Raw genomic sequence first — 23,461 nt, forward strand, 5'->3', positions numbered from 1 at the left:
AATGTTTTCTACAAATGTAATAGTGAAGGCTGAGTAGATTCAGGTAATAAGGTAGTAAATTTGGACTCATTCTCGCCCTAATGTAGTGTATGTAAAACTCTATGGTTCGTCATTCAAATCGTATTTTGAAGTAAGGTTGGAAAGATGTCATAGCTGAAGATTGTCAAAATACAACAGTGGTTTTCTAAGACAGTGGTTGTGATCAGTGCATCACGATTTAGAAATGATGGGTAATAAAGAATTATTATATCGCTCTTGCTCGTTTTGTAAAATCAGTATGACACACGTTCATTTAATAATCTCTATGTATCATTGTACATTCCAGGTTGAAACATGTCCCAAGCAACCTTGGCTCTTTCTTTGATTGATTACATTCACCATGTACTAGTATATCGTCCTTCAAAACATTTATGCTTCATGTGAATCACATCTGTCAACAGTTAGTGTTCCTTGAACAGTTAGTGCACAAAAATGATGTTTACAAAATTCGTCCAACCTCATATTTTTAATTTTTTTTTATGGAAATCAAATAATTTATTTATTGTGATCCTGTCATCACTATATTATAACTTGTATTAATTTTACAAAAACTTTCAGTTAAAAGTTGTATATAAAAGTTTATTCGTTATATTTGAAAAGATTATGGTATTATATGGCAGGTGAATAAATTATATCTTTGAGAGCCAATGTAAACGTCTAAAATTGTATCATAAACACTCGAAAGTATAGATGTTCTTCGTGAATCGAACCCCTAAAAAATAATACATATGTCAAAATATAAGGACATGCACGCTTAGAGTGATGTCCCTTGTCGGTTGCTATGGGACGACGACACTTCCGTCGATGAAAATTAGGCTCGATAGAGTTTCCCTTTTCACGTGTAATTTGTAAACATAAGTGCAGCTAGTTATTTGATGTTTTTATATGTTATCAAGTAAGATACATATTGATTTAGTGGTTGTAATAAGAATATTTCTGGAGCCTAATCGGAGCAAGTAACCAAACATTCTTCAAGCCACTTGGCTAACAAGATGTCAGTCATCACAAGAGTTCCAGAGCCGAATATTTGGCACGAAATCTGCAAAGGTACAGTTATGTTTCTTTACCTGTCCTAGTACTTTTCCGATCACGATACCCAATGTATCTTGGGCTAATATATCATCAAAAGAAATTAGGGTAAAAGTTATTCTCATCAAAATGTTATTGATGATGATGAAAGAAGTGTTTGATGTCGCCTCGGAAAGAAATAGCCTAGCCTGCGCCTATGTATTGCTCATGACGAGTTCTCGAACAGATAGCCTAACGGTTCAGGTGCAGATTCAGCTAAATTGACGTGCATCCAAATTTACTCTAAAAAAAACGCATTCAGATTTAATAATTCTCATGTCGGATGGATGATGCATCTCTTGGCTTGGGAATTTTGGGTGGAAAAATTGTTTTAAAAATATCTGAGCACATCTAGGCTAACAGCTAATATTTACTTTAATGTATTGTTTAGATAAATGATTCCAGAATGGGAAATACTTACTTCATGTTTTATACCTATTACTATATTTATGTCTATCACTATAAAGCCATAGTATGAAGTCGTGGTGCCATTTCTGCTAGTTCCAAGTTTAACTTTATGAAGAAAGTGTAATCCCAAATATAGCTTGTTATATTACCAGATCTTGTTGTCTGTGACCCACAGCCAAAGACCAAATATTGACCTGAGTTAATGAGATAATCCTTGTCCAGTTAACAGCCATGACGATAAACACGACATTTAGAAATGTAGTCGTGACAACCTGAATTGACTATGCACACATATGTAGTCAGTGGCACCAGGAAGTGTATTTGTTGAATATTGCTACCATATTTATTTTCAGAAATAGCAGGACAAAGACCTCCTTTCAGAGAAGAAGACACATCCTCCGTGCTTACAGATTACAAAGACTATGATCCTGCACTTCATCACCCAGTCTTTTTTGGAAAGATGCATGAGAGAATTGAGTCGGATGCTGACCCATTTGCAGAGATTGATGTAGCCAAGAGTCATCCATCCTGCGTGGGCTACTCTTTCACGCAGAAACCACCGAAATCACCTTCACCACCACCTCCTCCACCCCCAAACAAAGACACTTGTATGTTAAATTGTTTTATCATATTTGGTCATACTGTCACACACAGTCATAGATCTAGAGGTCCCTTAGGCATGCCAGAATCCATCTTCCCAGGGCAAGGGAGTATAACTGACTTTAGAAGTCCAGATTCCACTCTTGCCAAACTCTGCTGGAATTTCTGGGTGCGCGACCGGTGGTGATTACGAGTTATGTCCCTCCTGTTCACCAATTAGATTCCATCTCTCATATCACTTGCATTAACTCCAAACAAAATGACGGCACCTATAATCAAGACAATCTGATCGATAGTCAAGATCCTTATTGTAATAAAATGGGTTCCCACCTTGAGAAGTGCATCAAATCACTTCAGGACCTTGATTAAAAACATGAAAAGATTTGGAAAATATCTGTCAACGTAGAGTTGACGGCACACAGGTTCTGCAAATCCTGCAATTGACCGGAATCTCCATGTTCTTAGGAACCAAATTTCAATTTCGTTAACAAGATTTGGATTGTACAATGCATAGGCTAGTTAGTCCAGCCAAAATATAACTCCATAATTCCAGCCTAGTTTGGCAAGGGTGGAAACTGGACTTTTACAGTTAGTTAACTCCCTTGCCTCAGGAAGATGGCCAGAATCCTATGACCATGGGTTTGAACCCCAGGTAAGCCCTGATCAGGATGTCAGCAACATACTTGTGCTCATATAAAGTGGAAACGTATATAAGACCTGCATCATTTTGGGCTTTCCTCCACATTAAGCTGACACACTGAATACTGTTCAAAGTAGAAATAAGACACTCTAGATCTAGATAGATTTCAACAATGACTGTTTTGTACTTGTTGTGTACATAGATTGTTTGGACAGATGACAACTTCTCAGCAGAATGTTGCTTGCTGATTGTGTATCTTGGTCAAACTTACATTAGAGGCTGTGGTATTCCTCGAAATGGGATTAAACTTGGGTGCAGGCATAATTTCAGTATCATTAAAATTATATCTATTTTTCTAAGATGATAGACCATCTCTGTGGTCTAGTGGTAGAGCATCTGCCCGGAGAGTGGAAGATTGGGGGTTTGAATGTGGTTCTTGTTGTTACCCTGCCTGGTGTTCATCATTAAGGGGCTAAAACAAGCCATGGTCAGTATTCTGTGTCTAAGTGGGGCATGGTATCCCAGTGGGCTAGCACTATAAAATCAGCATTAGTCCAGACTAGTACAAGCAGCCACACACATACACACTTGCATTTATGTTGCTATATCAGTGTAATAATCTTGGAAGACATCGTGAAAACCCATTTCACCTCACCTCTCAGATGAAACCTCTCTGTATGAAGATCCTACAAACCATCCATTGGATGTGGTGTCAGGTGAATTTTCTAATCAGCATCAAGGCTTCTTAATTTCATAGAACAACTGAGTGAAGCATTGAGAGCAGTATACCATATATCGCTGTCTTTAAAGCGACCCCACGTATAAGGCGACCAGCCTGTCCAAGCCTTTAAAATCGATGCTAATTTATACACCCCGCCTATAAAGTGAATCGGAATGAAGCACATCACCAGCGCATACACAATCCCTACATTTGCAATAAAAACGTGTTTGTCTTCGGCAGAAAAAAATTACGTCATTTCCCTTCAGCGATCATACGATCATAACAATTAAACTTGGTCAATACAAATTTAAAAGTTGCGAAAAAAAGTTGCGAAAAACAATAGACATGATCATTTACCGATTAAAATGTATTTCCTGTTCTGATAGGCATTGTTTTATATGCAAAGATTAAGATTACCGTGTGTATTTTCTTGTAAACTAAGCCGGAAGTAGCAATCAGCTGTACACACGTTTCTCAGAATCTACCGGTGATTTGGTTAATAATTACCCAATAATATAACTTCAAAGAATTTCGATATAATAATTGAAAGAGTAGAATCTAAAACTATTATTTTATATTATATGATATCCTGTTATTTTAGAAATCTGTATTCTGTATCTGGAAAACGAACACAAATGGACAGTTCTAAATGGAAGTCATACGTTGCGACTGTTCCATACACCCTTTCATTTCTGAGTGTCATTCCATCTTTCTCCAAAGTGGAGTACCATCGAAGAATATTTGTATTCTGTGTGGGTGTTCTTCTGAAAGGATCATAATTTCTAAATCAAGGTGAGAAGGAAATACATCGAAATTGTTTCAGAAAGCATTCTTCATTTAGAATGCAGTCAAAGTGTCGCTCAAGGTTCACCCGGTGAGTCCTTCCATGGAGGATATGTATATCTTCATGCAGAGAGGTTTTGTATGGGAGTAATACATCTGAGTTTAATGAGATTTGCAGAATGTAGATTGAGTCTCCCCATCTGTTCCTGTACTGTTACAGGCACGGCTCGAGAGTACCTGGAACATTATGTCCTCCCCGTGTTACTGCCAGCTCTTGAAGCGATGCTCCGACAGGCCAAAACAGAAAAATGCTTTGAGGTATAATATACAATCAGTGGATAAAAAAGTATTTTAACATGATTAAATATACGTTCTATGAGAGAAGGGGCGGTCCGGTAGCCTAGAGGTTAAAGCGTTCGCTCGTCACGCCGAAGACCCGGGTTCGATTCCCGACATGGGTACAAATTGTGAAGCCCATTTCTGGTGTCCCCTGCCGTAATATTGCTGGAATATTGCTAAAAGCGGCGTAAAACCATACTCACTCACTCACTCTATGAGAGAAGAGTTTATGTGTTATCAAATCTTTGTTGTAGGCTTTGATAAGAAAAGATTATAAACCTGAAAATATTTTGCTCAGTGTACATTCAATTCATTTTGTATGTTAATAGCCGAACCTCTGTTGTAGTTAACATAATGAAGTTCTACAAAGTACCATTATTATTAGGACAATTGATAAAATCAATTGATTTTTATCTTTTTTAATAATGTCATTTCAATGTTTTAATTATATGTACCTCTCTATTGTCTTCTTATGTACGTTTGTCTGTGGGCCAATGGCCTTGAATACCACAGACAGAATTGATTGATAAAACTGATAAACCACAACTGATCATTTTCATTTATTTCTAAATAATTTTATTTGGTCCACAGAGAAAGAGAACCAAATTCAACGCACTGGATTTTATTACCGAGTATTTATACAGGTAAACTTCATACCTTATCTGATGTGATCAGCAATCCAGGTGTTAGATCAAGGACAATTATTGGGATAGTGAGAATATGAAATTCAGTTTGTTTGTCTACAGGTGTCTGTAACATCAAGAAATCAGAAGAAATAATAGCTGAAATGTATTTTGTTGAATAACTTTCATCCTTATAAAATGAAGATATCTGTTGTTGGAATACAAAGGAAATAGGAGAAACAAGTCACTTAATAAATCAACAATTTATTGTTTCCTTGCGTGAAAGGTAACTTGTTTATTTGTGAAGGCGAAATCCCCAGTACACGGACCGAGGAGAAACTGACCTCTGGAGCATCCCATTTGTGCAGGAGTGGCTCAAGGAACAGTGAGTAGTGTAGGCAGCTTCTGGGGCAGGGACATTGTAGCTATGCACTCCTCAGATTTTACCATCCGACATCTACTGGTCGCTAATTCCGAGCTGTGATTCATGTCTTAAGTCTGGTGCTAGCTTTCGCAAGCTCTGTCAGAGTGCAAATTAAGGAATATCATGGACATATTTTGCTTTTGTTCCTTGTGTTCAGGACATTTCATCATCAAAAACCATCTCCCACCATTGATATTATTGTCTATTATGTCTCTCTTTTGCAGTCTATCTTGTTTCACTGTTGCCAGTCCATTATGTCTCTCTGTTGTTGTCCCATCATTTCTTTCTGTTGCCAGTCCATTATGTCTCTCTGTTGTTGTCGGGGTGGTCGAGTAGCCTAGTGGTTAAAGCATTCGCTCGTCACGCCGAAGACCTGGGTTCGAATCCCGACATTGGTACAATGTGTGAAGCCCATTTCTGGTGTCCCCCGCCGTGATATTGCTGGAATATTGCTAAAAGCGGCGTAAAAACTATACTCCCTCACTCACTCACTCTGTTGTTGTCCATTTCTTTCTGTTGCCAGTCCATTATGTCTCTTTTGTTGTCCATCATGTCTCTCTGTTGTAGTCCATCATGTCTCTCTGTTGCCAGTCCATCACGTCTATCATGTCTCTCTGTTGCCAGTCCCCGCCCACCACTGCCCCTGTCTCTCATCTGGACTGAGGAGGAGGCTGCTCTCATTATTCAGTCCTACTGGAGAGGCTATCTGGTAAGTTACTTCGAGAGTAAGGCCACACTTATTATAGTGTTTATGGATTTTCGCAATTACCTTGGGTTGGCCGGAAAAATAAAATAATAAAATTGTTTGTGTACAAAATATGAGCTTATGCTGTTGGACAGGACATTTAGTATTTTTACTTTTATTGTAATTCTGAGAAATTTTTGTTGCAATAACAAGAGATTACATACAATGCATTTGTTCAATTATTAGTATATCAAAAATCGATAGCTACTTCTATCTTGTAAGTCTATGATAAAGTAGCGAGATACTATCATCATGACATTTAGATCACATAGTGCAAGGGAACCTTGATTGGAAAATTCAGTACTGATAATCAACTGGAAAATATCCATCTCCCCGAGGCAAGGGCATCAACTGACAATAAAGTCAAGTTTCTGCCCTTGCCAAACTAGGCTGGACTGACGGAGTTACAATTTGGCTATGCGTATTCCATTCAAAATCGTGTTACGAACTAGACATCCAGTTTGTAAACATCATGGATTTCAATGCGCAGATTTTGGTCTACTGCAGGATTTGCAAAGCATGCGTACCACCAACTGGGCAACAGTAATTTTGCAAATCCTTTCATGTTTTTAATCAAGGTGCTCAAGTGATTTGATACACTTTGTGGGGTAAGACCTGTTTTATAAAAACATAGATGAGATCGTCTTGACTGGGTGTGGCCATTTTGTTTGAAGCAAATGCAAGTAATATGAGAGCCACTATGATTGTGCCTGGAAATTACTGCCTACTTTGGCAAGGGTGGAAACTGGATTTCGATAGTCAGTTAATGCCCTTGCCCCGAGAAGATGGAAAATACTCCGACTTTAACTGAAATAAACTGACTCTCAATGACATCCCCACTGAGCAGTGCATCTTTAGAACATGCACAGCCTTATATTGAATGACCCACCCAGATGTTGCAGATCACCATCTGGCTATTGCTGTCATACAAGGGGACCACCTGTACATTGTGTCTCCATACCAACAGCATGGTTCCATTGAACTCAGTCACAGGTTTGTTGGGCACATACTCATTCAGGCATCTGGGATATTACTGGAATATTCCTGACTATGGCTTAAAACAACCAACAAAACAAAACTTTATCAACACAATGTCTGCTTGTGTCCAGGTTCGTCGGGTTCCAGAAATCCAGGAACTCCGCCAGTGGCAGAAGGAATGGCAGGAGGAGAATCGAGGGATCCAGACCCGTGTCAGCGACTTCTGGGACAAACAGATGCCAGACTGGGACAAACCCACACCCACTACCTCCAAGACCAACATGGAGACTGAGGAGGATCTGCCCCCTGCAGTCCAGTCCCCGACCCCTGCAGCCCAGTCTCCGACCCCTGCAGTCCAGTCCCCGACCCCTGCAGCCCAGTCCCCGACCCCTGCAGCCCAGTCTCCGACCCCCCCACAGTAGAGAGCGGGGTCACCACCATCTTGGTGTTGTATCACCATGTGTTATTTCATTCCATTGCTTCCACTGGATGGTGTGTGATCTGTTCACAAAACATCAATGAAACATTTTAACCAGACTTATTTGTTGGATGGCAGTATCTTCATGGGTACTTGACGGAGACTAATGAATGATGATTATACATTCCCAGTCTTATTGCAGTGATTTCACTGGTGTCAGCTGTAGGTCGGAGCTCTGGCATTCTTCTTAGAGACAGAATATAAGTTTTCTCTGAATGAATAACAAAAGTTTGGGATGGGGTTGCCATACAATTTCTTTCTATGGACATCTGAACATTTGGGTGTATGTAAATTAGGATGCTAAGTAATATGTTTGCACTATTTCTTGAACAAATGATTTTTGGTTCCTTACATTGTATTGAAGAAATATTTTCCATTTGTTTTTTAATTCCTGGAGTGATTCACCATTATAAAGTAAAGCAAATGCTCATAATCCGACAAGTGATGCTACCTCTCTAGGACTATCATTTGGAAACTTTGTTTTAAGTACATATTTTTTTTAAGGACATTTGATGTCTGACTATAGACAGCTGAGACAAACAAGCTCATAAAATAGAAAAGTAAATTACTGTTAATTCATCAACCAATGTATACACAAATAGGTTTATTCATAGAGCCATCTTGGCTGGTTAATATCAGGGCACAGAGTCCTGACGACATTGTTTAAAACCTGACATGACAGTTATATTCTATAGATCCTTTTTGTGAACGAAATACTTATGACTGTTTTGAAGCATCAAAAATCTAATTAAGCTTGTTGTGTTAGGATTGTAAGTTAAAATATTTGTGTATATATGTATATATGTAAATCTGTACTTTTCTGCCATTGTAAATACATTAACGTCTTCAATCTGTAATGTTTCCTGGGAGTTAAAAACACTCCAGTGTTTCAGTGAGAAATAATAAACAAAAACAAAACTTATTTCATTTGTTTATTGCTTTCCTAGATCAATAGATTTTTTTTCAACAAAATGAGAAATTACAAACTGCAAATGACAATTTTCAGTGGTTTTTCTTTATTTCTGTGGTACATGTATTATCATTTACAGGTAACAGGTTTCAAGGAACCTGGTGTGATTCACAAAATGTCAAAATATTTAAGACACATTTCACTATTATCTAATTTAACCTTGCAAAGTCAACAACAACCCTACATTAATTTCCAAAGTAACTTTCAATTCCATGCAGAAACAGCAGTAAATTAGTGTACAAATCACAAAAAAACAGTTCTTAAAAATATTTCCACCCTTTCAGAAAATTCAACAAGCTGTCCAGATTATGAATTTGCCCCTTTTTTACAGCAGTTAAAATATACACTTGTTTTTCATGACCTATTATTGACTGTGGAGAGAGGATTTTTGTTCTTATTTTATTACTTAGTAGTTTAAAGCTGTTCAAGAAAACTTGATTCTAATGTATACTACTCAAAACAAGTTAAAGAACACCCACAACTGGAAGGCTGTGTGTTGCAATACCCACCAGCCATGACAGATTTACTATAGTTAGATGAAACAAATTGGGCGTTCTTCAACCTCTTTTGAGTACTATACAATTTTAATATGACTTTTCTTGGCTATGGTCCTGAAGTTCGAACAGACAAGTCAAGGCCATGCTGGCCATGTCAAGGTACCCCCATGAATCTGACACACAATGAATGGCAGGGAATGTGCAAAAAGTTGGAATCCTATGAAAAAAGGAAATTTGAGTCTAAAAAGTTGTTTCTTGACTGTGATAAAAATGGAGAAAAAAACAACCAACCCAAACCCATTAGGGCGGGGCTAGGTCATGAGAAACAAGAAATTTATCTTAACAACTGTAACATCACATAATACATGATAACCATCTGTACTGTAATCTGGTAGATTTCTGTATCTTTCAAAAGTTTGAACTCAAACTGACTGTTTGTCCCCCTTGCTGTGATTCTGCTATTGACAATGATCTGTAAATGCTGGCTGTAATGTAAAGCCGACATAAATACTGTAAAACCACAAAATTCACCTCAATTTTTCATTTAGTTAATACCCTTTCATCTTGGTTACACTTTATCAAGAGATATTTCATTTCATATCTCACATCGATACATCGCCAGGGACCATGAACTACTTTTTATAGAACTGGTGAAATGCTTCCAATGATGAGATGTTGGTAAAATAGAAATAATCTTGACTATATGCAGCATTTGTGAGAGTGTTGGGTCTGACACGGATGTGAATGATATTTCAGTTACATCATGGCGTGCGTGTCAGCTTAATGTGGGAGGAAAGCTAGAAGGGATGCAGGTCTTAGAGTTTACCACTTTGGGGAAACCACCAGATGGGTATGGTACTGACAAACCCAGAAACATAACCAGGGGGATCTTGGATTAGAAAAATACCTATTTCTGTCAAATGGTTTATACATTTTGAAACAAAACATTCTCACGAAACAGACCTTGTGTAACAGATTTCATTCATTTAATACATGTTTCTGACTCGCCCATTATGGTAACATAGTTGTGGTTCACAACAAGACCAGAAAACTCACTTTGAAAGTTTCAAATTAATTAAGGCCACACGTTTAACTGCCCACCGCCCCTACTGAAAAGCATATGGGAAAAAATAATACAGCATAAAAATATTTATTTCTATTATGTCTCCCACTAGTAAAACAGACCCTCTTTTACAATATGAAATGTTATATATAAATTCCATGTCTGCATCACTATTTATTGTGACTGACCTTGTGTGAAAAAGCTGTAATAACCCAACGAAAGATAACATTAAAAAAGTGTGGCCTGAACAGAAAAAAACGGAAAGAAAAGAAAGGTCATGGCCCTCACAGCTAATGTAGCCATGCTTAACTCCAATGATGAATGCTGGTTTTATTGTTTTACTGCTATGCAGGGTATTATTATGTAAGCAAATATAATTCTACTTCCAGACCCCAAAATGCACCAGATTGCGAAGGACCCACTACATGAGAGAGTTTAACTAAAGGATGTAGCTATTCACATGAATTTAAGTACTGTATGAAACTGAGCATAGCACAATTGCATGATAGAAACAGATCAACATCCAACTTATAACAAGCACAAGCAAAACAGTGATTAAACATCAAAAACATTTCATTTGTGCATATCACAAACAATAAACAATTACTTGCAATGATATTTTACTTGTTTGCTGATAAAAGTACATTAGCAACAAAAACAAGCACATTGGAAAATCTTCTCACAGTCACTTGTTTGGTTTGATGAACTGCAAATATACACCAGGAAGTTAAAGTTATCAACTTGCTATTTCGTGGCGTACTGAGATCAAGTAACTATACGTTAACAAAACATGAAGTGTTTTTTTACTTACTTGGTTTACAGAGAGCCGAAAGGAGGCACATCAGTGATGCTTGTATCATCTACGCTTCACTCTCGAACACAACTACAACTCTGACAACCCAAGCAGCATCATAAGGTCTATCAGAGATTTTATCTGTACTTGCTGTATTAAGCTGCAAGTATTCTATGAGCACCCCTCAGGGCGGTCGGGTAGTCTAGTGGTTAAAGTGTTCGCTCATCACACCGAAGACCCGGGTTCGATTCCTGACGTACGTACAATGTGTGAAGCCCATTTCTGGTGTCCCCCGCCGTGATATTGCTGGAATATTGCTAAAAGCGGCGTAAATCCAAGCTCACTCACTCCACCTTGAACACCCCTACTAAGACAGATAATATAAATGACAGTCCATATTTTCTTGCTTATATTGCAGGTTTGTTTTAAAGAAAACACAGCACTGTAGAATGTGTTGTTAACAACATACAACACTATTACACCTACAGCCTGACAGTCGGAACATAATTGTGTCTGGACCCAACACGTGGGTGATAGCATGAGTAACAAGGACTACAATCATTCTGGATGTACAAAACCACCCGATCTCAACATCTGTCCTCATCATGAAACGTTTCATCCATATCCAAAGCACTAGTCAACAATGTTGTGAAATGAAAAAATACATGTCAACAGAATATCTAATGGAATGAAGTAAATGAGATGAAAGAACAGAGATCTGACCTTCCGCTGGAATAATGACTACCTCCCATGGACGGATGACAACCTCCCATGGACGAATGACAACCTCCCATGGACGAATGACAACCTCCCAAGGACGAATGACAACCTCCCATGGACGAATGACAACCTCCCATGGACGAATGACAAACCCCCAAGGACGAATGACAACCTCCCATGGACGAATGACAACCTCCCATGGACGAATGACAACCTCCCATGGACGAATGACAACCTCCCAAGGACGAATGACAACCTCCCATGGACGAATGACAACCTCCCATGGACGAATGACAACCTCCCATGGACAAATGATAACCTCCCATGGACGAATGATAACCTGATGCCAGAATCAGTTCAGAAAAGTCCACCATGTGACAGATATAGCCCTCAACTGGTATTCTCATTGAAACATCAGACAGATTACATCTTTTGGATTAAGAATAATCTGGTTTTCATATTAACAAGTAGGTCTCATCAACAAAACATCCCTTCTTAATGGAATTTGGATGTCAACAGTAACAATTTACTGTTTACATTATAGTTGTTAAAAAATCATGAACAGGTGTTTGAACTTCAGGGACGGAGCAAGCACCAGAATGGGATGACTGGCATTTAAAACACAACATCCATCTGACACCTTGATTAGACAACCCTGTACTCCAAGAGTGCTCCAGATCACTTGGCATCAGTGTCCCCTGAACAGAGCGTTATGTTTGCATACAATGGTAGATATCCATTTCCTGATTAGTAAAGAGTTATTCACAAATATCGCATGTTTATTCTGATAACGCAACATTTCCTACATAGACACTTTACTTTTAATTTCATGAACATTTTCATATTTATGCATTTAGCAGCATTGTGAGTCATGCAATCTTATTAAAATCCGATATATAACTCCCATTGATAATTCAAAGCAGAAAGATGTGACAAACCCTCCCTCCATCAGAGTTGACATCAGGTGAACATTCCAAATAGCCAATGAGCATGAATTCTCTGTACGAGCGAGTGGAGATCTTGGTACAGCATGTTTGATATTTGCATCTTGAAACAAACATTTTCCAAATGTAAAATAACACAGGTAATATTTTATACTACTCAAAAGAAGTTAAAGAACATCTGATTTTTTCATGATTATTCTTAATCTGTAATGTCATGACATTAACTACAGCCATATGAAGAAATCGGGTGTTCTTCAATTTCTTTTAAGTAGTATAAGATGCAGATATTTTACACACCCTTTCATTTGAAAGCACCATGGCATCTGTACCCAGAAGGGTGTATTATTGAATGAATATTGGTCTTATGCGTTGGTTTTCTTACACATCAACATTTCACAATTTTTGTTTGTTGTTAAGCGCCCCAATCAGCAATACTTCAGCTATATGACAGCGGTCTGTAAAAAATCAAGTCTGGACCAGACAATCCAATGATTGACATCACGAGCATCGATCATGCAATTGGGATATGACTACATGCAACAACCATATCAGCGAGTCTGACCACCCTTTCCCGTTAGTCACCTCCTACGACAAGCATGGTCGCCTTTTTCAGGAAGCATGGGTTGCTGAAGACATATTCTAACCCAGATCTCTATCTTCACTTTTCAAATGAAGGTGGTGAAGAAATAAAACTGAATCGTCTTTGATCCGACATCTGAATGGCTCAAGTATTCACAGAAACTTCCATCAAGCTTGGATGGTCAAACCTTCGTTCAGGGTTCACTTGAAGCAATGCTGTAAGATTTGTCAGATCTTTACGAGATTTGTATTGGAGTAAAAGATCTGATATTAAGATTGTGGTCACTGTTGTGCAGATCTGTAAATATGCAACTGGTACTACAACTATGTTGGAGAGGTCTTCAAATAGGCACAATGCCTGTTGACCAATCCGGGTTTTAATTAATAGAAATAAAACATTGGTTTAACTACAACTACACAGCAATAGTGGGACTAGACTACACTGGCACTACCTCCCCTCAAACATAATGGCTGGTATCTGACCTCCCAGTAATACTATTTCATGTCAAACACATACGACCTTCTGAAGGCTATTACATATCTGGAGTGACAGGATCCTATGGCTTATTTTCAGTCTGTGTTCTCTACAAACACCAGGAGGACTTGTGGACAAATATTTCAACAAGTGGAAATAATCCAGTTGGATATATAGTTCAGTGGAACATAGTCATGAGTGGTCAGTACCAACAGACAGGGCTGGGACAGCTAACCCGGGGACCTGGGTACCCACGGTACTACCCGGACCCGTGGTTAGTCACGTGATATACTGTGTAATGACAAAAATGATCTAGAACTCCATGGTAACACTACATGTCACTAATGTTTGACTATGCATGCATTCCTTCTGACTTTTATATGTTTGAATAAAGATTGCACTTCAGTCAACTTCTTTGTATGCAGAACCAGATCTTTTTATTTGTGTATCTAAATACATTTTGCCAGGGCTACGGTCAAACAATTCCAAATCAGACATTTGTACCCATATCTGGAGACCTACAACGGGTCCCCGGGTAGGGTATTATGGGTGTGGGTACCCAGGTAGGGTAATAGGGGGGGTAGTAAATTTGGACTTGTCCCAGCCCTACACACAAAGTCCATAAACACTTCCTTTGCAAGCTACAAATAGCATAATAACTGTTGATTTGACATTTCAGCAGTTGCACTTTTAATCATCAAATCATCTGAAGTCTTTTAAGTTACAGACGTCTCCAAGGGATACATGCAAACATTTACCCTAGATGCTAGGAATGAGATGCAAAAGTAACAGGAATCATGAGAAGAAGCTGCATGATGTGTATTGTAAGCTATGAACACAAGGACACAAGCGACCCTCTGACTTTACCCTAACCCTGCAGTCAGTCTTTAGTCTTGATTAATATATGTACGCCTAAGGTTAGTAACTTGAAAAAATTGAATTATAAAAAATAAAATGAAAATGAAAATGAAAATGAAAATCAGTGTTTTTATTATTTTGCCGATCAGAAATAAGTAATATGTTTAAAACACCCCAACCTAACAGTTGCTATCAAAATTAATATTTTTGAATGAAAAATACTATGATCAAAACTTTTATTCTTCTTTCCTTACCTACTTAACATATTGAGGAAAAAAATCAATTATTTTTATATTTTTCGACCTACCAATCTGAATTTGTGGGCCCCAAATCCATAAAACTGTAGGACAGACCAAGGATCATAATCTGGGCTTAGTTGGGATTCAAACCCACTATCAGTGGCTTGTCACGCACAGGGAATAATGGCAACTCAGTCCACTGTGCCAACGTGCTTCTACTTGGGTGTGGAGGATGAGGTGCAGGCATGGACCATATAGCAACCTTCTGATGCTAAGTCACCTGTGACCATTATTTTGTCCAGAAAAAAAAATGCTGCAAACAATATGTCCACGAGACCCAAGCAATCCACTCTCACGTTCAAATTAAAATTCCCCTAAAACACACATTAAAACAACTACCAGTCTTAAAATGACACATTTTCCTGAACGTCAGAAAACAATCAAATGTTGCATAATGTTGTCAAGAACCATCCAACAAATCATGGAATATTTATCATACATAGAAACCAAGGAGTCAGATATGACCATGACCTTGACCTGTGACCTGACCTGATGCATATATACATGTATATACAATGAGAGCTATCGTCTCTCCACGTATCTGCAGGCATGTCTTCTTTTGCAAACTTGTACTCCTAATGTTGGATCAAACAGGCACACACACTGCACGGACACAGACTGGACGTCTTGTCCGTGACAGATTTTCACTCCACTGCATTTGTAAGTCTAACACTAGGGTGTAATGATGCTAAGGTCACAAGATGATACACAATATGATACACGTAAACTCGTTACTCAGCATTTTCGGAGACATTCAACCGACACCTATTTGAATTGATTAATGAACCGTGGCCTGAGATCTCTTGGGCATACAGGCAGAAAATATACTACTCAAAAGAAATTAAAGAACACACGATCTTTCCATATGACTACAGTTAATCTGACAGATAACTATAGTCAGGAAAACATTGGGCGCTCTCTAACTTCTTTTCAGTAGTATACATACATACCGTATTCAACGTAATAAGTGCCCAGGGTTCTCTCAAAATTAGAAATAGGGGGCTCTTATTAGAATATTATTTTTAGTTGAAAGATCGTAAATTTCGTGGTTTATGCTGACAGCCTGAAATGATTATTTACGACAGATATATTTTTCCAGGATTTAATGGCCCATAATTAAGTGTGCATATAACATACGAGTGCGTATTGTACACGAATAAATAAGTCTTGTGTACATTAATCAATTGGAAGGGGTGCTAATTGAGATTGTTCACTAGCCAATATATTAGCAAATATCGCTGTGGGCGCTTATTAGAGCAGGGCGCTTATTACGTCGAATACGGTAGGTGAATTGGTACACCCGTGACCAGGATGTAGTAATCAAAGATAAAACAACTGTTCTAAGATTACATGTCTCTCTGCAAGTATTGGAATAACATGGCATCTTCTGGAACTTTTAGGTTAGAAAAACAGCTGAAACAGCCATATAATGAAACAATTGAATGTAATTATTCTTCAACTATAACAATTGAATTCATGCAGGAATACATTGGCATTGAATGCCCATTTCCTTCCAAATAAATACTGACAGAACCCGAGTCATACTTAAAGGACAGCTGTTCAACAATATAACACGCATGCCCACAAGTTTGGATAGCCTACTAAAAGTAAATGACTCTTCATACTATCAGGGATACTTTCACTTTGCGCTATCAACCCCAATTCAACAGGTCTGTTCTGGGAACAGTTTGTAAACATGGTCAACCAAGCCAGTCACACATGGATAGCTACTTGGCCAGAGACTTCATGAAGTTGTCCAGGTTGAATTCGTTCTCGTACTGCTTCTCGTCCCAGAGATCCCCCAGGTTCTCCAGGATGGTTCTCATGGTCTCCCGCTTGAGGGCGCCGTCCTTGGCTGCGCTGGCGGCACTCTCCCCCTTCTTCTTGTCCCCCAGGGTGAAGAGGTCCAGCAGCTGGTCGGTGCCCATGGTCTGCAGGCTGGAGTTGTCCTGAGTGATCACGGTGTTGGCTATTGTCAACTTGAACTTCTGCAGCCTGAAGCCAGGGAGGGAATCAGTTAGGAGATGCTGCACTAGGAGTAACACATGCTGCATAGTGAGATTCACACATGATGCATTTGGAGATGATCTCCTCCTGAAGTAAACATTCCCAACCTATCCCATGATCTCCAGTAAACATGACCCAACTGATCCAATGATCTCTTCTTGCAGTAAACATGACCGAATGTACCCCATGACCTCCAGCAAACATGACCCAACTTACTCCATGACCTCCAGTAAACATGACCCAATGTACCCCATGACCTCCAGTAAACATGACCCAATGTACCCCATGACCTCCAGTAAACATGACCCAACTTACTCCATGACCTCCAGTAAACATGACCCAATGTACCCCCATGATCCCCAGTAAACAACCCATCTTACCCCATGACCTCAAGTAAACAACCCAATGTACCCCATGACCTCCAGTAAACAACCCAATGTACCCCATGACCTCCAGTAAACAACCCAACTTACCCCATGACCTTTAGTAAACATGACCCAATGTACCGGATGACCTCCACTAAATATGACCCAACTTACCCCATGATCTTTTCCTCCAGGGTGCCACGGGTGATGAGACGATAAACATTTACCACCTTCTTCTGCCCAATACGATGAGCTCTGTCCATAGCCTGGAATGTGAACCAAACATTTTAACCTCAACGTTATGATTATTATCTAACGGCTCTTGAGTGAGTGAGTGATTCGGGTTTAACGCCGCTTTTAACATTATTCCAGTTATATCACTGCATGTCAGCTTAATGTGGGAGGAAAGCCTGAAGTGATGCAGTTATCAGACGTTTACCACTTCGGTGAAACCAACGAGCACGGGTATGGTGCTGACAAACCTAGAAACCAATGGCTTTTGAAACCTCAACTGGAAACAATTATCACCTCCTTTCAGGAGTGACAAGAGCTACCTGACAAAATCCATCACACGAAATACTTTCAGTCCAATCTTCAACTCTAAAACTATTTAAAAAAGCTATTTATGTTTATAATATTTTTTTCTTGGGTGCAAATGTTTTAGCGTTCTTTTTATCAAGACCTCCACGGGGCTAGACATTGGCACTAGTGCACTTATCAGAGTGTTTATCTAACATTAAAGGCATCTTGATGACTAGTAGAATTTCTTGGGATGGCCATATATATTTGGGCAAGTATCATCAATGTTTAAAATATTAAAAAGTATAACATTACGAAACTTCAAAAGTTTTAATTCTGATTCTGCTTATCCTGAACAAGTTTCAATTGTGGTCCTACTGCCATTCATTATTTGAAAAGTAACACTTATACTCAAGACTAATACACAAAAGCTATTATTGAGCTTGTAGACAATTCAGGGTAATTTCTACCACAGCCTTGAGTCGTACTGACCTGCAAATCCTTCATGGGGTTCCAGTCATGTTCCACAAATATCACAGTGTCGGCCCCGGTCAGGTTGAGGCCCAGCCCTCCGACATGGGTGGTGAGCAGAAGCATGTCTATAGACGGATCGTTGTTGAATCTGAGACAACACAGACATGACATTGGATGGTTCACAATCATCTTACATAAGGATTGTGTGCAGCTTATGAATGAATCCCTTTTTTGAGAGATAGTATGGGTTTTCGGCTACTGCAAAGTGAAAAATCTGGTATTCTGAGTGAGTGAGTGAGTGAGTGAGTGAGTGAGTGAGTGAGTGAGTGAGTGAGTGAGTGAGTGAGTGAGTGAGTGAGTGAGTGAGTGAGTGAGTGAGTGAGTGAGTGAGTGAGTGAGTGAGTGAGTGAGTGAGTGAGCATGATGTGCAATATTCAAGCAGCCTGTCCATAATCAAGTCATGGCCAGGCAAAGTTAAATGTGTTTTTTTACAGATTTGAGCAATAGTGAGAGCTCTACTTCAGTGAGCAGATGCTAAGTAGGCAGAAGGTAGCGGTGCACCAAAAAGTGACTGACCTGTGTACAATATCATGTCTGGAGCCAGCAGGGACACTTCCATCTAGACGGAGGTAGGTAACCGATGGCAACTGACATCTGGAACAAGACATACAATGACAATCAACTCACTTCCACATGGAAGTCACCAGTTTGTCTTCTATATATAATAGTAGACATGAGGTTGAAAAACTGGTGCAGAATGGTACCTCACATTGTTTGGGAAAGTATGCTATTGTCAAAATGTCTTTTTTAGTCTATGCACAGGGATGCAGGTATGTTTTACTGATACAGAGATTTTTACTGATACAGAGATGTTTACTGATGCAGGGGTGTTTTACTGATAGAGATTTTTACTGAAACAGGGATGTTTTACTGATGCAGGGATGTTTTACTGATACAGAGATGTTTTACTGATGCAGGGATGTTTTACTGATACAGAGATGTTTTACTGATGCAGGGATGTTTTACCGCTGTTGGGACATCTTAGTGATACCAGAATGTTTTAGTGGTCCAGGATGTTTTACCAATGCAGGAATATTTTATCGAGGCCGGAATGTTTTACTGATGCAGAAATGTTCCAGTGATCCAGGATGTTTTACCAATGCAGGAATATTTCATTGATGCAGGGATGTTTTACTGATGCACAAATGTTATATTAATGCCAGGATGTTTTACTTTCACAGGGTGTGCCTCAGAACCATGCAAGAAAAAAGTCGCACGAAATGTTTCTCTTACTTCTTGGCTGAGACCGTGTTTACACACAACACACAAACAGATGTGTAACAGAAGTGACAGCAGACTTGTCAAACTCACTTGAGCAAATCTTTCTCTACTATATCCAGCATGCCTTTCAGCTGACAGAAGAGCAGCACTCGATGCTGGTTGACAACCGGTACATCTGTACCGAGATGACCAGTGCTGCCCCCAGGTGTTGACACAGTGACACCGATACCGCAGTCGTTTAGTAATTGTCTGCAATGTGATATGTCTATTATTATGTTGGTACACAAAATACACTCAAGGCACAACAAGATGGATTTCAATAATCCATAACAGGGAAATACATGACATATCAAATGAATTTCTGCTGGTGTGACAAGGAAAGACATGAAGAGTTCATATCATGCCATGTTATAGGAAATTACTTGTTATTCCCACAAACAATGAATCTAACATTTATGGGAGAAATGTATTTTTATAGGTACAAATATCATTCATACTTATCCTGACTCACACTTATTGCTTATCTCATCTCATTTCCGAAAGGTAGTGGAAACTTCCTGAAATGTGTTCCCAGAGAACAGAAATAAAGCTCACCCAAATGCACCCCCTGAGCAGCGCAGGCGCACTGGAAGACTCAACCTCATGGTGGAGGTTAGGTGAACTTTCCAGCCAATCCTCACTGTCTAATCTGAGTAGATTCAATGTTAGTTGAATGATTCCACGGTGAGGGTGAAAATTCATGTACTAATACAAGCCATGTACACTAAATATGGTGGACATGGTCTGTACCAGAGTTTGAATATGAGACTTAGAGAACCCTGATGATAGTGTCTGGTGTGATCTAGACTGTCCTAACGTCTCCGATCCGATAGGATTAATGAGCAGGATGTGCTACAAAAGTTGACGCTGCTGCGTAACGCTGAGGAGTAACATGTCTACTTCCCAGAGAAATGTGGGGGGAGCGGAGGAGAACTGGTTGCTAATGCCAGGACCCGAAGGTGAAGTCAGGGACTTGCTCTTCTTAGAATTTGAAGTGCCCTCAGTAACAAGTCAGTGCTCTTCCTGAGGGAAGAAGTCTGCATTGAAACTAGAAGTTGGTAGCCCTTGGGTTCTTGTAACCATGGTGAAGGAAACATCTGGACTCTTTCTGATTGTTACCGTATAATGAGTAGAAAATCATGTGTGATGCTGGCTACTAAATCTGTTTTAGAAGGTGGAGTAGGTATCGTATCCTGCTGAAGAATGCCGTGTGAAGGTCTGAGGCCGTGTGAAGGTCTGTGGCTGTGTGAAGGCCAGTGGCTGTGTGAAGGCCAGTGGCTGTGTGAAGGCCTGGTGCTGTGTGAAGGCCTGGTGCTGTGTGAAGGCCTGAGGCTGTGTGAAGGTCTGTGGCTGTGTGAAGGCCTGGTGCTGTGTGAAGGCCTGGTGCTGTGTGAAGGCCTAGTGCTGTGTGAAGGCCTAGTGCTGTGTGAAGGCCTGAGGCTGTATGAAGGCCTGAGGCTGTGTGAAGGCCTGGTGCTGTGTGAAGGCCTAGTGCTGTGTGAAGGCCTGAGGCTGTGTGAAGGCCTGAGGCTGTGTGAAGGTCTGTGGCTGTGTGAAGGCCTGGTGCTGTGTGAAGGCCTAGTGCTGTGTGAAGGCCTGAGGCTGTGTGAAGGCCAGTGGCTGTGTGAAGGTCTGTGGCTATGTAAAGGCCTGTAGCTGTGTGAAGGCCTGATGCTGTGTGAAGGTCTGTGGCTATGTGAAGGCCTGTGGCTATGTGAAGGCCTGGTGCTGTGTGAAGGCCTAGTGCTGTGTGAAGGCCTGAGGCTGTGTGAAGGCCTGAGGCTGTGTGAAGGCCTGGTGCTGTGTGAAGGCCTGGAGCTGTGTGAAGGCCTAGTGCTGTGTGAAGGCCTGAGGCTGTGTGAAGGCCTGAGGCTGTGTGAAGGTCTGTGGCTGTGTGAAGGCCTGGTGCTGTGTGAAGGCCTAGTGCTGTGTGAAGGCCTAGTGCTGTGTGAAGGCCTGAGGCTGTGTGAAGGCCAGTGGCTATGTGAAGGCCTGAGGCTGTGTGAAGGCCAGTGGCTGTGTGAAGGTCTGTGGCTGTGTGAAGGCCTGTGGCTGTGTGAAGATCTGTGGCTGTGTGAAGATCTGTGGCTGTGTGAAGGCCTGGTGCTGTGTGAAGGCCTGAGGCTGTGTGAAGGCCAGTGGCTGTGTGAAGGTCTGTGGCTGTGTGAAGATCTGTGGCTGTGTGAAGATCTGTGGCTGTGTGAAGGCCTGAGGCTGTGTGAAGGCCAGTGGCTGTGTGAAGGCCAGTGGCTGTGTGAACGCCTGAGGCTGTGTGAAGGCCTGAGGCTGTGTGAAGGCCAGAGGCTGTGTGAAGGCCTGAGGCTGTGTGAAGGCCAGTGGCTGTGTGAAGGCCTGTGGCTGTGTGAAGATCTGTGGCTGTGTGAAGATCTGTGGCTGTGTGAAGGCCTGGTGCTGTGTGAAGGCCTGAGGCTGTGTGAAGGCCTGGTGCTGTGTGAAGGCCTGAGGCTGTGTGAAGGCCAGTGGCTGTGTGAAGGTCTGTGGCTGTGTGAAGATCTGAGGCTGTGTGAAGGCCAGTGGCTGTGTGAAGGTCTGTGGCTGTGTGAAGGCCTGTGGCTGTGTGAAGATGTGTGGCTGTGTGAAGATCTGTGGCTGTGTGAAGGCCTGGTGCTGTGTGAAGGCCTGAGGCTGTGTGAAGGACTGGTCCTGCATGTATGGCTGGGTCTGTGAAGGTTGTGGGAGGTTCATGAACCTCTGGAGCTGCATTGATGTCGTTGGATGCGTGCAGGTATCTGTGTTCTGTGCTTTAGCAGATCTTGTAGTTGAAGATGACTTGCAATCAAGAGGGATAACTGCTTTTCTTCTTGGCTAACACCTTCAGGTTCTTACTGCTAGTGCAGGTGACAGTAGGAGATTTCTTCTTAGACCTAGATGAACTTTTAATAAGAGTGTCAACGTCCTTGCTTCCCAGGAAAGAACTTAGTGATGGCATGACTGCCTTACCCTGCAAAGAAGGAAGGTCAACGTGGACCTCCTCCATAACATCAGATGGCCTGTCTTCCTCTGAAGAAGATGTAGGCGTTACCTCACACTTCTTATTCTTCATAGTTATCATGTCTGAAGAAGATGCAGATCATGATAATTCTCATCTCTTCCGGTGTAACCTCTTCCTTTACACAATGAAGAGGTATTGTGCAAATTCTTTTTCTCCTAAATGGAGTACAGAAACTGCACCCTCTACTTGTTCTCTTGGAATACAGTTCAGGAAGTTTCCACAACCTTTCAGAAATCGAGATAACAATAGGCATGAGTCACGATAAGGTAAAATAATTTTTTTATTGACAACACAAGTTTCCTCAATATTTGTTGAAGGTGGTGACAAGAGACTAAGACTTAATTGAGTGTTGTGAAATCCCGACATGAGACAGAGACTTACTTGAGTGCTGTGAGTTTGGGGGCGTGTGTGAGATCCTTCAGGGACGAGTTCTGCTGCTTGAGGTGCTGGCAGACTGACTCAAACTTGGGGTGGTTGGGGTTGAGCACGAGGGCCGGGTGGTTGCACACCTTCCGCAGATACTGCAGAGCCTGGCGAGGAAACATCAACAGTCAGCTGCTTTGACCATCAGACAACACGTGAGTTAATGAGGGCAAACCAAGCTGTATGATAAACACTTGCAGATACAAGTATGCTAATCTAAATGCAGTGAAGTTTAGTGATGCTCACACTGTATTTCAGTTATATCGGAACTCTGCACAGTGACTAGATGACTAGAT

The 23,461-nt window shown here is 40.6% G+C and overlaps 2 protein-coding genes across 2 annotated transcripts in view; one reads left to right on the forward strand and one right to left on the reverse strand.

Annotated features, from left to right (window-relative positions):
- The first annotated feature begins 793 nt into the window (after positions 1–793).
- Positions 794–8,768, forward strand: LOC124134316 (IQ domain-containing protein K-like). The gene is made up of 7 exons (XM_046499065.2): positions 794–1,086; positions 1,869–2,123; positions 4,480–4,577; positions 5,190–5,242; positions 5,529–5,606; positions 6,270–6,354; positions 7,500–8,768. The coding sequence occupies exons 1-7, from the start codon at positions 1,032–1,034 to the stop codon at positions 7,788–7,790; spliced, it is 915 nt and encodes a 304-aa protein (XP_046355021.2). The 5' UTR covers positions 794–1,031; the 3' UTR covers positions 7,791–8,768.
- Positions 8,769–16,209: 7,441 nt separating this feature from the next.
- The window catches only part of LOC124134315 (TATA-binding protein-associated factor 172-like), a 61,793-nt gene continuing 54,541 nt past the window's right edge, over positions 16,210–23,461 (reverse strand). Inside the window, exons 34-39 of the mRNA XM_046499064.2 lie at positions 23,124–23,272; positions 19,781–19,939; positions 18,986–19,063; positions 18,428–18,557; positions 17,591–17,682; positions 16,210–17,039 (exon numbers count right to left, since the gene is read on the reverse strand). Coding sequence (XP_046355020.2) covers positions 16,772–17,039; positions 17,591–17,682; positions 18,428–18,557; positions 18,986–19,063; positions 19,781–19,939; positions 23,124–23,272 — 876 coding nt within the window. The 3' untranslated portion in view covers positions 16,210–16,771. The remainder of the gene's footprint in view (positions 17,040–17,590; positions 17,683–18,427; positions 18,558–18,985; positions 19,064–19,780; positions 19,940–23,123; positions 23,273–23,461) is intronic.

This window comes from Haliotis rufescens, unplaced genomic scaffold (genome assembly GCF_023055435.1).
Source record: "Haliotis rufescens isolate VD_foot unplaced genomic scaffold, xgHalRufe1.0.p SCAF_11, whole genome shotgun sequence".
NCBI lineage: Eukaryota > Metazoa > Mollusca > Gastropoda > Lepetellida > Haliotidae > Haliotis > Haliotis rufescens.